This window comes from Pelophylax lessonae (genome assembly GCF_965119305.1).
Source record: "Pelophylax lessonae genome assembly, chromosome: 11".
In the NCBI taxonomy this organism is placed as follows: domain Eukaryota; kingdom Metazoa; phylum Chordata; class Amphibia; order Anura; family Ranidae; genus Pelophylax; species Pelophylax lessonae.
Window position 1 is genome coordinate 195,195,208 of NC_138778.1, and position 14,866 is coordinate 195,210,073.

Consider the following 14,866-nt stretch of genomic DNA (forward strand, 5'->3'; position numbering starts at 1 on the left):
ATTGGATGGGCACTGATCAGGCTGCATTGGATGGGCATGCACTGGTGAGGCTGCATTGGATGGGCACTTGTGAGACTGCATTGGATGGGCACTGATCAGGCTGCATTGGATGGGCATGCACTTCTGAGGCTGCACTGGATGGGCACTGATTAGGCTGCATTAAATGGGCATGCACTAGCGAGGCTGCATTAGATGAGCACGCACTGGTGAGGCTGCATTGGATGGGCACGCACTGGTCAGGCTGCATTGTATAGGCATGCACTGGTCAGGCTGCATTGGATGGGCATGCACTGGTCAAGCTGCATTGGATGGGCATGCACTGGTCAGGCTGCATTGAATGGGCATGCACTGGTCAGGCTGCATTGGATGGGCACTGATCAGGCTGCATTGGATGGGCACTGATCAGGCTGCATTGGATGGGCACGCACTGGTGAAGCTGCATTGGATGGGCACTGTTTAGGCTGCATTGGATGGGTACACAGTAGGCTGCAAGTGCCGTGCGGTTTCCCGGGTGCTGCGGGAGACTCAGGATGTCTGCAATCAGTTACAGAGCCTCCGCTTCCTGTATACAGTAGTTCCGACTCTGTCACAGGCAGAGTGATATGAAATGCAATCTGCCTGTACCAGGAGCAATACAGGAAGCAGCAGCTTTGCTCTCTACTGCAGCCGCTGCTTCCTCTAGCAGTACCCGACGTCATGATCAGCAGTACCCGCATGACCAGCATTACCCACCAGCAGTAACCGCCAGCCGTCTGCAAAATAAGTATAAAAGGTATATGCAATAGCGTGTGTAAATTGCTGCAATATGTTTTTTAATAACTAATTGTGTTTTGTCATATGTCATGTCCTTGTTCATACATGTATGAATAATGACATGACATTTTCTCGTTGCCTAAGGCTGGCCATACACCATAAAATTTTCTTATTCAATTTCCTTTAGATTTACCTTCAACTATGTAGTGCAAGGGCCTGCCTGATTGCATACAAATTGAAAGTGTTCAGGTTTGAACTTATATTATATGGTTTTGGTAAATCTAAAGGAAAGTTGAACAAGAAAATTGTATAGTGTATGGCCAGCCTTAGAGTCATATGTGCTAGGGGTGCAACTAGCCCCCAGCACATGACTAAGTATCCCAGCATGTGCAGTGTTTCTGACTACCACCATGACAACTTCAAATCACTGAAGTGGTCATGGTGGTTAGAGTGTTTCTTTAATATCTCTCAGAAGAAGTAAACTTCTGTATACTGATTCCATTTCATTTGATTATCCTCAAGTTGTGTTAAATTAGTGCTGGCAGGGCAACGCGGTGTTGCGGGAAGGGCGTGGCGGCGTTCTATTACTTATATACCTTAACTATAGTATATATTTTATATGCGGCCCGAGAAAATTTCTCTACACTCAATGTGGCCCAGAGAAGCCAAAAGGTTGGACACCCATGGCTTAGCTCCTTTCTCCTGCGCCCCGGAGGCACGAAAGGGCCGCCTATGAGCAGTAAATGAAAGCCCCCATCTATTACACGATGCCTAGCTCTTGGTGGATTGAGGAAGAAGAGTACTCTTCCCATCCGTAAGGCCTTTGATCAACTCATCCAAGGAGGAACCACACAGTTTGTCCCCCATAAAGGGAAGGTCCGAAAGAGCCTTTTTGGAAGCCTGGTACGCAGACCAGCTTTTTAGCCACACAATGCATCTAATGGCAACCCCCACTACAGACACTCTGGCCACCAGTCGAGCCGCATCCTGCGACGCATCACATATATACAGAAGGGCTTGGAATGGGGAAACTTACCTTTCAGTAAGTTTGCCCATTCCGCTATGGTCTGTGACACTAGAGTGATCACAAAGACTGGTTTCAGTATTGAGCCTGCGATCACATGCAAATGGCTGGACAGACACTCAATACGTCTATCCATGGGGTCTGTAAACACCGGGGACTCCACCACCGGAACTACTGTAGAGTTGTTTAGTCTGGCAACCGGATGATCCAGCTTTGATGGTATGTTCCATCTAGCGGATACCGCATCCGCGAAGGAGTAGCATCTTTTAAAGCACTTCGGCACCACTAACATTTGTTTGATGCGCCCCCACTGTTCATTGACAATGTTGTCAAAAAGTTCCGGACACGGAAAAACCTTACCCGACTTCTGGGATTTGCGGGTGCCAAAAGACACCTGCGTCCCTGACACTGTAGAATCATCCGCCATTTTTAAAGTTTCCCACACTGACACTATAAGTGCCTCAACGAGCGCGCTTTCCTGCGCAGCTGCTGACGAGGATACATCTTCCTCGCCATCAGAATCCGAAGACGCAGAACCACCAGGGTGGCATGCGTTCGCGGCGGCTATATCGACCTCAGAATCTGAGGATACTAGAAAGGCATAGGGCGCTTTCTACTAGTGGCATTTTTTAAAAACTAAATCCACTTTTGACACCAGGTTTTGCAAAACTGCTGTAAATGCAGACAGGGGGTGGACCCGCAACCGCACTGAGGGGGTCTGTGGGTGAAATTTGGTCCTGGGACTCCATATTTACTTAATACAAAAAAAAGGCAGTGTCACTTTAAAAGAACTGCAAAAGAAAAAAAAAAAAAACACGATCCGCACCGCTGTACCAGCAGCATCACAAGTCCCAGCCTAGCACAGTCTGCAGCAGGGTGAGTGAGCAATACCTACAGGAACCCCAGTAACATACCACCAAAACAAAGTGGAGGGATGTATGAACGTTCTGTGCAGAGAGAAACTATCTGACACTGGAACAGGAAATACCTGGGTCATGTGCTAGAGTCACCCTAGCTTCTCCCTGCTGTCCAGCGATTGTGGACTCCAAGAAAATGGCCGCCCCATAAATTCCTATGGGGGAACTACCAAAATGCTCATGCAATTCAATTGGAAAATGTGTTGTTTGCAGAATGAAAACTACAGCAAAATGGCGGCCCCCACAGCGCGCCATTCGGTCGCCAGACAGTGGCATTGAGGGATCCCCAGGAGGGGCCCCCACCAGGATAATCCCCCCCCCCCCGCGCAGAACCGATGCAGCGGCCACAATACATTTGCCTCCCTGAGGTAGGAACCTTTTTGTGGGAGGGAAAAGCCTAATGGGGGCCTGGTATCACCGAGAGGCCAGGGGAACCTAGGGATACCCGAGGGTCCGACTTTCACAGGGAGGGGCCCACGTTTACCCCGAGACCGCCAGAGAAATGGGGGACATTTTACTCACCATACCAACGGCATCAGGCAGCACCACTCTAAATAGACTACCTCTCTACCCGGGGTGGGGGTGCTGACAGCCAGGGTACGCTGTGACTCAGGGCGACCCAGGTCATATGTGCCCCAAGGAGGTGTTTCAGTCGCAGGCCCACCCCTGTCCATCTGGGCTCTGTTACAGCGAGGCCTAGTGCTGGACTATAACCTGCGCACGCTCGCTGGCGGGGCTGGGAGACCTTAAAGAGGTTGTAAACTCGTTTAAAAAAATTTTTTTTTTTTTACAACCTGCAAGAGAAAGACCTAATGAGCTAGTATACATCGCATCCTAGCTCATTATGAAATACTTACCTTAGAACGAGCCCCCGCCGTGCCGCTCACTCACCTGTATGACGAGCGACATGTTCAGTCGCCCGTCTTCCGGGATCGCGGCATCCGGCCATCTGATTGGCCGGAGCCGCGGTGACGTCACTCCCGCGCACGCGCGCGGGAGCCGACGGTCACGGCACGGGGCTCTGAAGGAACGGCACGATCAGCGGTTCCTTCAGAGCGCATGCGCCAGTGACGTCACTGGCTGCATTAAAGGTAAATATCTCCTAAACCGTACATGTTTAGGAGATATTTACAGTAGCTATAGGTAAGCCTTATCATAGGCTTACCTATAGGTACAACTTCCTGAGGAGGGTTTACTTCCTCTTTAAGGATCTAGCATATCCAGTCCAAAACCCAGCCAGCTGTTGCTTGTAGTTCACTCAGGAAAAAAACTAACTAAAAAATAAAGTCTTACAAAAAGGTTCCCGAAAAAAAAAACAGCTAAGACCCAAGTCCCAGCAGGGAACTAGGTCATACTCCTAAACTAGGCAGAAACAACATGAGGGCTATAGCAGAGTGTGTGGGTGTACGTCTGCAGGGACGGCCCCATAGGCGTGGTAAAGCTTTTTCCTGCCTAGTGTTCTACTCCTGTAGGGTGAAGCATAACCCAATGGTCAAGAATTATATGGAGGTGCGTCTGTCAATGAACGATGGAGAAATGTATTTTTTGTTTCTTCAATTTTCAAAACTTAGTAACAAAAAGCGAGATCTGCAAAATACTCAAAACACCTCTCAGCAAATAGCTTAGGGTGTCTACTTTCCGAAAAAGAGGTAATTTGGGGGGTTTTGTGCTGTCTTTGCATTTCATGGCCTCCGAAACTGTTATAGGTAGTGAGGAGTGAAAACAACATCTTAAGCCCTTAGAAAGCCTAAAGGCAGTGATTGGTTTTCGGGGTCCGGTACATGGTTAGACTGCCAAAAAGCCTCACACGTGGTATCTCCGTACTCAGGAGAAGCAGAAGAATGTATTTTGGGGTGACATTTCACATATACCCATGACATGTTTGAGCAATATATCGTTTGACAACTTTGTGTAAAAAAAAAAAAAAATTGTAATTTCCCAAAACTTGTGGCAAAATATAAAATATTCCATGGACTCAACGTGCCTCTCAGCAAATAGCTTAAGATGTCTACTAGGGTTTCTCTGGCATGCATGAACAATTTCAATGACAGAAGATTTCTTTTTTTTTTGGGCATTTTTCAAACACCTGTGACAAAAAAATTAAAACATTCAATGGGCTCAACATGCCTCCCAGGAAATTGCTTGGGTTGTCTACTTTCCAAAAAGGGGTAATTTGGGGGGGGGGGGGGGGGGTTGTACTGCCCTGCCATTTTAGCACTTCAATGAATGAGATAGGCAGCCAGAATAAATTCCAGTATATACACTAGGGCTGAAACAACTAATCGACTAAATCGACAATAATCGATAATTACAATCGTTGTCAACAATTGTCATTATCGATTAGGTGCTCCGTCGATTAGTTGTGCTGCATTCTTGACTTTCCCCGCCTGTAAGCGAGTTCCGTCTCCTCTGTGAAGCTGCAGTGTGCACTCACTGTCTCTCTCACAGCTTGGCACTTCCGTGACCTCCCCCCTCCCTCCTCCCTTCCTCTCTGCCTTCTTGCTGAGTCAGTGAGGGAGTGAGTCATATCGAGGTGAGGGAGAAGCAGCAAAACGTGAGTGCCGAGCTTAGTGTTACTGTGTCCATTCCATGCAATGCAGCCTGCCAAAAAACAGAATAAAAGCTTATCCAGATAAAAGAGTTAATATTCCTTATAAAGTGCAATATTATAATAGAAAAATAAGTGATTAAAAACATCCATATAGCACATATAGGTGGTCTTTCTTTGCTCCCTATTTCATATCTATGGCTAACATGGACGTTTTTATTCACTTATTTTTCTATTATAATATTGCACCTTATAAGGAATATTACTGTATTTTCTGGCGTATAAGACTACTTTTGAACCTCAAAAAAATCCCCCAAAAATGGGGGGTCGTCTTATACGCCGAGTATAATATCTCCAAGGTAACCTAAGTATAAGATCATGTAATAGGGGGGTCGTCTTATACGCCGGAAAATACGGTAACTCTTTTATCTAGATAAGCATTTATTATATTATTTACAGTATATAGCAGCTTAATTAAAAAAAAAAAAAAGTTTTGGTATAAGTGCGGTTTGCGAGATTGCATGTAATTCAGAGCGCACTGCTCCTAAATTACATGCAATCTCATGTGCGGAAGCGAGTTCAGCCATACATGTGGCTTTTTTTGAGCCGCCTCAGAATCGGATCGCACAGTGGTAAGTGGTTCACATTTGTGCGATCCGATTCTGTGCGAACTTGCAGATTGCACTTCAATATGCGATCGCAACTAGGGGGGGTCGTTAACTTTTAATTTGCACCCCCTGCGTATCGCATATGGCAGTGTGAACTGCCAGATGTGCGGATGCGATGGCCTTAGTGCCGGTTCACATTTGTGCGATGCGGGAACGCTGCGAATATGCAGCGTGTTCCCGCATCGCATCTGCACATCTGGCAGTTCACAATGCCATATGCGATACGCAGGGAGTGTCAATTAAAAGTTGACACCCCCAGTTGCGATTGCATATTGCAGTGCGATCTGCAAGTTCGCACAGAATCAGATCGCACAAGTGTGAACCACTGTGCGATCCGATTCTGAGGCGGCTCAAAAAAAAGCCTCATGTGCGAGTTTGCTGTGGTTGCGCTGCGAATTCAGCCATACAAAGTGTATGGCTGAACTCGCATCCGCACATGAGATCGCATGTAATTTAGGAGCAGTGCACTCCGAATTACATGCGATCTCGCAAACCGCACAAGTGTGAACCGGCACTAACACTCTGTCTGTTCATTATTATTTTAAATAAATGAAAAAAAAGGCATATTGAGTTTTTTTATGATTTTATCCGATTAATCGATTAATCGAAAAAATAATCGGCAACTAATCGATTATTAAAATAATCGATAGTTGCAGCCCTAATATACACCATAGTTTGTAGATGCTATAACTTTTGCGCAAACCAATAAATATAGGCTTTATTGAGATTTTTTTATCAAATACATGTAGCTAAATACATTTTGGCCTAAATGTAAGACAAAAATTGAGTTTATTGGATATTTTTTATAAGGAAAATGTAATTTTTTTCTCAAAATTGTCAGTCTTTTTTCGTTTATATCGCAAAAACTAAAAACCGGAGAGGTGCTCAAATACCACCAAAAGCCGTACTTGTGGGGAAAAAAAGGACAAAAATTTTGTTTGGGTACAGCATTGCATGACTGCGCAATTACCAGTTAAACTAACGCAGTGCCAAATTGCAAAAAAAGGCCTGGTCATTAAGAGGGTAAAACGTTCCGGTCCAGAAGTGGTTAAAAAAACACGATACAAATGTTATGAATTAAACTGCAGTTCATCCAAGATTTTACACTACATGGCCCCAATCATTGGCCCCTCAATGCGACAAGGTTGGTCTGTACCTTTAGCGGAGAAACAGCCCCAAAGTATAGAGGGGGGGGATCATGATCTGCAATATGACTAATGACTGAACCTCCATCCCTGGTATACATGTGGAAAAAAAGAAAAAGTTGTGGGACTTGGAGTGAGGTTTGCAGTCATAAATAGATGTTAAATAGTAATATGGAATGTTACAAAAATGAATAATTTATTACATATTTCATAGAGGGTACAGCAATATAAAAATCAATATAAACATCATACAAATCAAAAGCTGAACATGAAGTATATAAATTCATAAAAATATATTTACATAATAATCAATGAATAAATAAATCCGTCAATACATTGTATATATAAACAACATGTAATCAGTCTTCAAATGGTATATCTTCATATCTTATAGGCTCTACGCGTTTTGTGGCTCTATGTCCACTCATCAGGAGCTAGTTTGAGACTTTGAGTCTGTAAATGTAAATTAATAATTAAATGTAAAATAAATGTAGGAAAAATAACCAATGCTCCAAAGTAAAAAAAGAAATAAAAAATTATTATGTAAATATATTTTTATGAATTTATATACTTTATGTTCAGCTTTTGATTTGTATGATGTTTATATTGATTTTTATATTGCTGTACCCTCTATGAAATATGTAATAAATTATTCATTTTTGTAACATTCCATATTACTATTTAACATCTATTTATGACTGCAAACCTCACTCAAAGTCCCACAACTTTTGCCCTTTTTCCAGCCCCAAAGTATAATGTTTCCACCATGTTGCTTGACCGTAGGGATGGTGTTCTTAGGGTCATAGTCAGCATTTTTCTTCCTCCAAACACGGCGAGTCCCCCTCCTCAAGAAGGCACATGTACAGTAATGCCAATGAACATCTAAATGATTTAGAGAAGGATTGGGAGAAAGTGCCGTCATCAGATGAGACCAAAATGTAGCTTTTTGTTATTAACTCGACTCGATGTGTTTGGAGGAGGAAAAATGCTGACTATGACCCTGTGAGTACAGTCAAGGCTGCAATTAGTGTGACACAATAAAAGAAAACCCTATCTTTGCTAGAAAAGAAAGGCAAACAAAAAGTATGAAAATCATTAACAGGTAAATTGGTGGAGAAAGTAAAATGTAATTACTGATCTAGGCTGTTGTGGTCTCTGAAGGACAAGTTATACATTTTTTACCTTTATTAGACAGAAATTCATTTGTTACACTTGCTTTCTCATTTTGATGTACAGCTCTTGAAGGCTTCTTGATTAAACTCAGACTACTATTTGAGAGACCCGGGAATCTATAATCAATATCCCAGACAAAGTGTTGGTTAGATTTCTACACACAGCCATTAAAAGTACCATGTGTCACCTATACAGACTGTATGCCAAGCATAGAGCTAAATAGAAAGTAGTTAGCAAGTATTAGTTCTAGGTGGGAGGTAGAAGGTTAAATCACCACTTGCTCTTCTGTCTTAATGACCTTGCTCAGACTATTTTCTTGTTTGTTTATATATATATGTATATATATATATATATATATATATATATATATATATATATACATATACACATACACACATATATATATATGCTCTGGTCAAGAAAGGGGTAAAAACTTCTGGAGGTCAAGTGGGTAAAGCAATTTTGATGTGATCGTTACATTTTTACCAGCTTTCTCTTCTGTATTTTAGTTTTTGTAATTAGCTTGTAAGCTTTGTAAATTAGCCACTAAAACAACTCGTACCCCACAATAGTCAGTGCAAGGTCTCTGCTTATAACTTGCTGAAACAAGATATCCGCCACCCAGTTTTCTAGGCTTTGACTTTCTAGGAGTCAGCCGACTCAATAATCTGCTTTGTCAGGAGCAGCAACAAAGCACTGTGCAACACTGAAAAGCAGAGATCAGAGACTGTGTATGTAATAAGCAAATATGGCTGCTATTACGTCCCTTAAAGTATGTATTATTACTATACATTAGAACAAGTCTTAAAAAATTGTACACACATATTATTTATCAAATGTACTCTACAACTACAAAACAATAATAGTGTATACAGCATAGAATAAATACACTGTATACATACAGTGCATCCAGAAAGTATTCACAGTGCTTCACTTTTTCCACAATTTATTATGTTACAGCCTTATTACAAAATGGATTAAATTCATTATTTTCCTCAAAATTCTACAAACAATACCCCATAATGACAACATAAAAGAAGTAATTGAAGTGTTTGAAATCTTTGCAAATTTATCAAAAATAAAAAACGAAAAAAGTACATGTACATAAATATTCACAGTCACTCAAAATTGAGCTCAGGTGCATCATGTTTCCACTGACCATCCTTGAGATGTTTCTACAGCTTGATTGGAGTCCACCTGTGGTAAATTCAGTTGATTGGACAACATTTGGAAAGGCACACACCTGTCTATATAAGGTCCCACAGTTAACTGTGCATGTCAGAGCATAAACCAAGCTATGAAGTCCAAGGAACTCCTTTGCCTAACTGGCTGGGCCATCAGGCACTTGATACAAATCTGTGTTCCCCCACACAAATATTAATTAAAAACAAACTGGCAAAAGTATAATATTTAACAGTCCTGTCAACGTTGAATAGAATCTATGCTATTCTGCAGAGCTGCACCGAGCGCTGGAGCCTTTAGCAACTGACACTTCTGGGTGTTTAGTAATGTTTGTATCTCCCTGCTACCATGGTCAACCCACCAGTCATCACTAGTGTGTCCTTGCAGCTCTAAAGGGGCACAGCAGGGATAAGCAGGACTCTGACACACCTGAAAGTGTTGAATGTCAAAGTTTCCAATGGCTAGTGTAGTTGTGAAAGAGAGAAAAATAGTAATTTTGTGCTTACCATAAAATCCATTTATCGGAGTTTATTGACAGACACAGCTCTCCATTATTCAGAACCATGGGGTTATATTGCCCCCTAGAGGAGTAGGACACTAGGCAGAAGAAAAGGCAGAAAAAAGACTTGGCTGCGTCTATGGGCAGTCCTAGGTGGTATACATCCCCCTCTCTGCTATAGGCCTTCAGTTTAGTAACAAGCAGTGTCTGAAGTATTAAAACTCCATGCAGGGGTAGGTGCTGTGTCCATTAATTGACTCAGAGAAATGGAATTTACGGTAAGTACAAAAATCCCATTTTCTCTTTCTTTCATTGACGAACACAGCTCTCCATTATTCAGAAACATAGGGATGTCCCCAAGCAGTGCCAAACATGAGGAGTGGGACAACAAAAAAAAAATCGCAACTGGAGCCCAACCTTAACAATACCCCCCCAAAGAGGGAACAGACCCTCTAAACAGCAGCCTGCAAAACCTTGTGGCCAAGGGAAGAATCCGCAGATGTCAACACATCCACTTTGTAGAACTTTGTGAAAGTGTGCACCGACGACCAAGTGGCCGCCTTGCAAACCTGCGCCACTGACGCCTGATGACTGAAGGCCCAAGAAGCACTAAGCGCCGAGTAGAGTGCGCCGTTACTGGGAAAGGAGGAACCTGACCCTTGATAGAATACGCCTCAGTCACCGTCTGTCTGATCCATCTGGAAATGGTTGCATAAGAAGCGGACAGCCCTTTCCTTGGCCCTTCCGTGATAATAAACAGTGAGTCTAACCACTGAAAAAACGTTGTGGCTGCCAAACACAACTGAATCGCCTGTACCACATCCAGAGCATGCTACGCAAATTCGTTAGGATGTTTAGGCCTGGGACACAGGGAAGGCAACACAATATCTTCATTCAAACGGAAATCAGAGAACACCTTAGGAAGCAACGACAGACATGGACGAAGAACCACCTTATCTTTGTAGACCACCAGATAGGGGGTACGACAAGATTACGCCACCAGCTCCAACAACCTGCGAGCAGAGGTTATAGTCAACAAAAAGGCAACCTCCTGGGACAGCGTAAGCAGGGGAAACTCCCGAATATTTTTAAACGGAAGGATTCTGGAGAACCAAAAGCACCAGGTATAAATCCCACAGCAGTAGAGGAGACTGCACCGGTGGAGTCAGATACCAAAAAGCGCGTGGCCAGGGGTTGCCGAAAGAAGACTGCCAAGGCCGATACCTGGCCCTTGATGGTATTTAAGGCCAACTTCTGCTTAACACCTCATTGAAGGGAGGTCAAAATCTGGTCCACCGTAAACTAACCAGGGTGAACACCGACTCACTCCATGAAATGTACACTTTCCATGTACTATGGTAAATTTTCCTAGACTTCCTAGCCTTCAGCAGTGTTGGAATCACCAACCCAGACAAACCTCTATCCTTCAGCACCTGGCTTTCAAAAGCCAGGCCATCAAAGCCAGCAACTACAGTATAAAGCAGGATGGAAGATCAGCCCTGGGGACAGCAGGTCCTCCCTGAAAGGCAGTCTCCAAGGAAAGTCGGCGACTAATCGCACCAGAAGATCCAGAATCCCTTCAGCCTCGATCCTGCTTAAAAGCCATGGCAGAAGATTGAAGAGGAGGGAAGGCACAGATCAGACAATATTGGCCCTACGGCGCCCGCCAGAGGATACCATGTGTCTATTCCACAAACCTTGATACCTTTCTGTTGAGCGGAGACGCCAACAAATCAACCTCGGGGGTGCCCCACCGGAGACATATTTGTCGAAACACATCCGGGTGAAGGGACCACTTCCCTTGGTCCAACACCTGCCGTCTGAGATAGTCCGCTGCCAGTTTTCCACTCCTGGAATGTGTACAGCGGAGGGTGCTGGAACAAAGCATTCTGCCCACCGGAGGATGCCGGCTACTTCCAGGGCCACCAACACACTCTTTGTTCCGCCCTGGTGACTGACATAAGCCACCGTTGTGGCCCCTGGTGTCAGGACCCGGACTTGAACCTTGGACCTCCACTGTGCCTGGCAATGACTCTACTTACTGAGCCAACTGGATTGCTCTCCCTGGACAAATCCTGGGATGATCCTGCCGTGAATCTTAATTGCCTAGAACCTTTTGCTCCTCCCATGAGCTTTCTGATTTAAGCCATATCTCTGCATTTCCTGTTTGCCAGAATATTGTGCCTTCACCAGCCAATATCTCGCTTGTCTCTCCTGCTGCTGTCCGTATCATTGTTACTGTTCGCTATCGACAATTGGCTTGTTCCTCGACTATGCTTCTGCCTAATCCCAACCTGCAACGACTCGTTACCGACCTTTGGCTACTCCTAGAGTACACTTCTGCTTGATCCCAACTTGCTATATCTGCTACTGGACCCTGGCTTGCTCACCTCATGGTGGGGCCATCCTGAGGACTGCGACCTGGTACTAACACACAGCAAAATCCATCTCCACCATCAAGAGCACTGGTGAACACCGGTTAGTACTTAGATTCCGCACCTCAGGAGAGCCTGTGTCATCTGCCAGAGTGACTGCCTGTGTTCCTATCCAGCTCGTTCCTGTATAAACTGCTATAGCTACTGGTCTTCGAGCCTGACTCCAGATCGCGACACCCAGGTCAGATCTGTCCAGTGATCCAGGCATGGCCTGATTGCCTGAAGTTCCAAGACATTGATCGATCGGTAGTCTGGACTCCTCCAGCATCCAATATTTCTGAGCAGAGCATCCGTGGTAACCACTGTCCAATACAAGGGGAGAAAGGACTTGCCCTGCCAAAGCCACCAGACCAGGGACCCCCTGGTTTTCCAGCCTAGCTGAATCTGATTGTACAGAGACCTCGGACACTTGTCCAATTTTACCAGGATCTCCTTCGAAGGGACCTCGTATAGAACTGTGCAAACAGAACCGCCTTGAAGATAGATGCCATCAGGCCCAGCACGCACATGCAAGTCCGGAGGGAGGTCTACCTGCTGGACAACAGTAGATGAATTGCAGCATGCAACTTCTGGAGTTTATCCAGAGGAAGAAACACTCTGGTTAGAGATGAATCCAGAGTCAGACCGAGATAATCCAATTTTCTGGATGGAATCAGAGCAAACTTTAGAAGCCAACTGAACTCCTTCAGGGTCTGTACAGTGATTTCCATGTTGTCCATCAAGGCAGCAGTGGACTCCGATCGCAAGAGGAGGTAATCCAGGTAGCCCAGTACCGCAATCTCCCACTGACGTACTAATGCCAGAACAGGGGCCAACACTTTTGTGAAGATGCGAGGAGCAAAGGCAAGACCAAAGGGTAATGCCACAAACTGATAATGCTCCTTTCGCACAGCACAGAAAAGCAGAGGAAACGCTAGTATTGGGCACATATTCGAATGTGCAGGTAAGCATCCTTGATTTCGATAGAGGCAAGAAAGTCCCCCTGATGTAGGGATGCCACCACCGTACGAATGGAATCCATTTTGAATTTCTGTACTCGCACAGGGCCTTGAGTTCCAGAAGCGGACTTACCTTACCCTCCTTCTTTGGGACCGTGAAAAGGTTTGAAAACAAACCTTGAATCTGTTCCAATACTGGAATCGGGACAATCACCCCTTGAAGCAACAGGTCTTGCACCTCCCCCAAGAGAGCTTGTAATCAGTCCAGGGACCGACACACATTGGAAGAAAAGAACCTTTCCGGAGGGCAAGAACAAAACTATCTTGAAACCAGACAGTATCACTTTGTGGACCCATTTGTTGTTTATCAAAGAGGTCCATGGGCCCAGAAAACAGCAAAGACGTCCCCCCACCCAAGGCATGGGTGAGGGCACACCTTCCTGCTGAAGGAGCCTTGTCCCCGGGTCTAGAGAATCCTGCTCTCAGCTTGCCAGACCAGGGCCACTTGGAACCTCCTGAGGAGGCCTTGAAAGATTTTAAACCATTGTCAGTGGACCCCGAGGGACGAAAAAAATTTTTTATAGACAAACTTATCAAAATAGGAAGGATAAGAATATACTTTTGCCGTGCGAGAAGGCTTTTGGTTGCCAAAGGGAACAGACACCTCTGCCGCAGTCTCAGCTGCATCCTCCATTTTTAAAGTCACCCGCACAGATGTAGTCAGTGTGTTTACCAGCGCCTTCTCGTGCGCAGCTACAGGTGTGGAGGAGTCATCCTCACTATCCGATAGATCAGGAAGCGTGCCTACAAACCATGCAGGGTGGGCCATATCCGCAGCGGCAGAGTCAGATTCAGGATCTGACGAGATAGATGAGGCAGGGAAGGGCAAGAGGTGCTTTTTGCTAGCCCCCCGCCCAAAGGCCACCTCAATCCGGGAAATAAATAACTTCAGGACCGCTGTAAGTGCATCAATAGATGGCTGAGACCCCGAGGGACTTGCTGTGTCCAAGAGGGGGTCAGGTGGGGAAACATGCTCTTGAGACTCCATAAAGTAAAAGGGGGAACCTATCACAAAAAGTGTTTAGCAAGGGAAGGACCAAGGGAAAATAAAACCCAGGAGACAACACCAGGGGAAAAGGAGGAGCTCCCACAGCCAAAATCACCGCCCAAAGGCTCCACTGTCATGACAGCTGCTCCTCATGCACACCGGACCAACCAAACATGGCCACTAGAATTTCAGCGGCCAGCGCCCCCCCCCCCCCCTCCTTCTCCCAGCCATGAAGCCCATCTGCCGAGGGCCAACTTTTTTCTGCCTAGTGTCCTACTCCTGTAGGGGGCAATGAAAACTTATGGTTCTGAATAATGAAGAGCTGTGTCCGTCAATGAGCGAAAAAGAGAATTCCAATTTACTAGTGACTGGACTGGTATTCATCGATTTTACTGGCTTTTTCATTTTTTTTTTTGCTACAGAGTAACCTAAAAGCTATATAACTGTTGGCAGGAAACTGCTATTGTCCAACTTAGGAGGTGCACACTAATTGCAAGGCAGTCAGTTCACTTGCAGCCACCCTGAACAGGTGATCT

At 44.9% G+C, this 14,866-nt stretch overlaps 1 protein-coding gene across 1 annotated transcript in view; it reads right to left on the reverse strand.

Annotated features, from left to right (window-relative positions):
• Positions 1-14,866, reverse strand: part of SYCP2 (synaptonemal complex protein 2) — a 372,455-nt gene that overhangs the window by 215,725 nt on the left and 141,864 nt on the right. Inside the window, exon 21 of the mRNA XM_082271514.1 lies at positions 8,238-8,344. Coding sequence (XP_082127640.1) covers positions 8,238-8,344 — 107 coding nt within the window. The remainder of the gene's footprint in view (positions 1-8,237; positions 8,345-14,866) is intronic.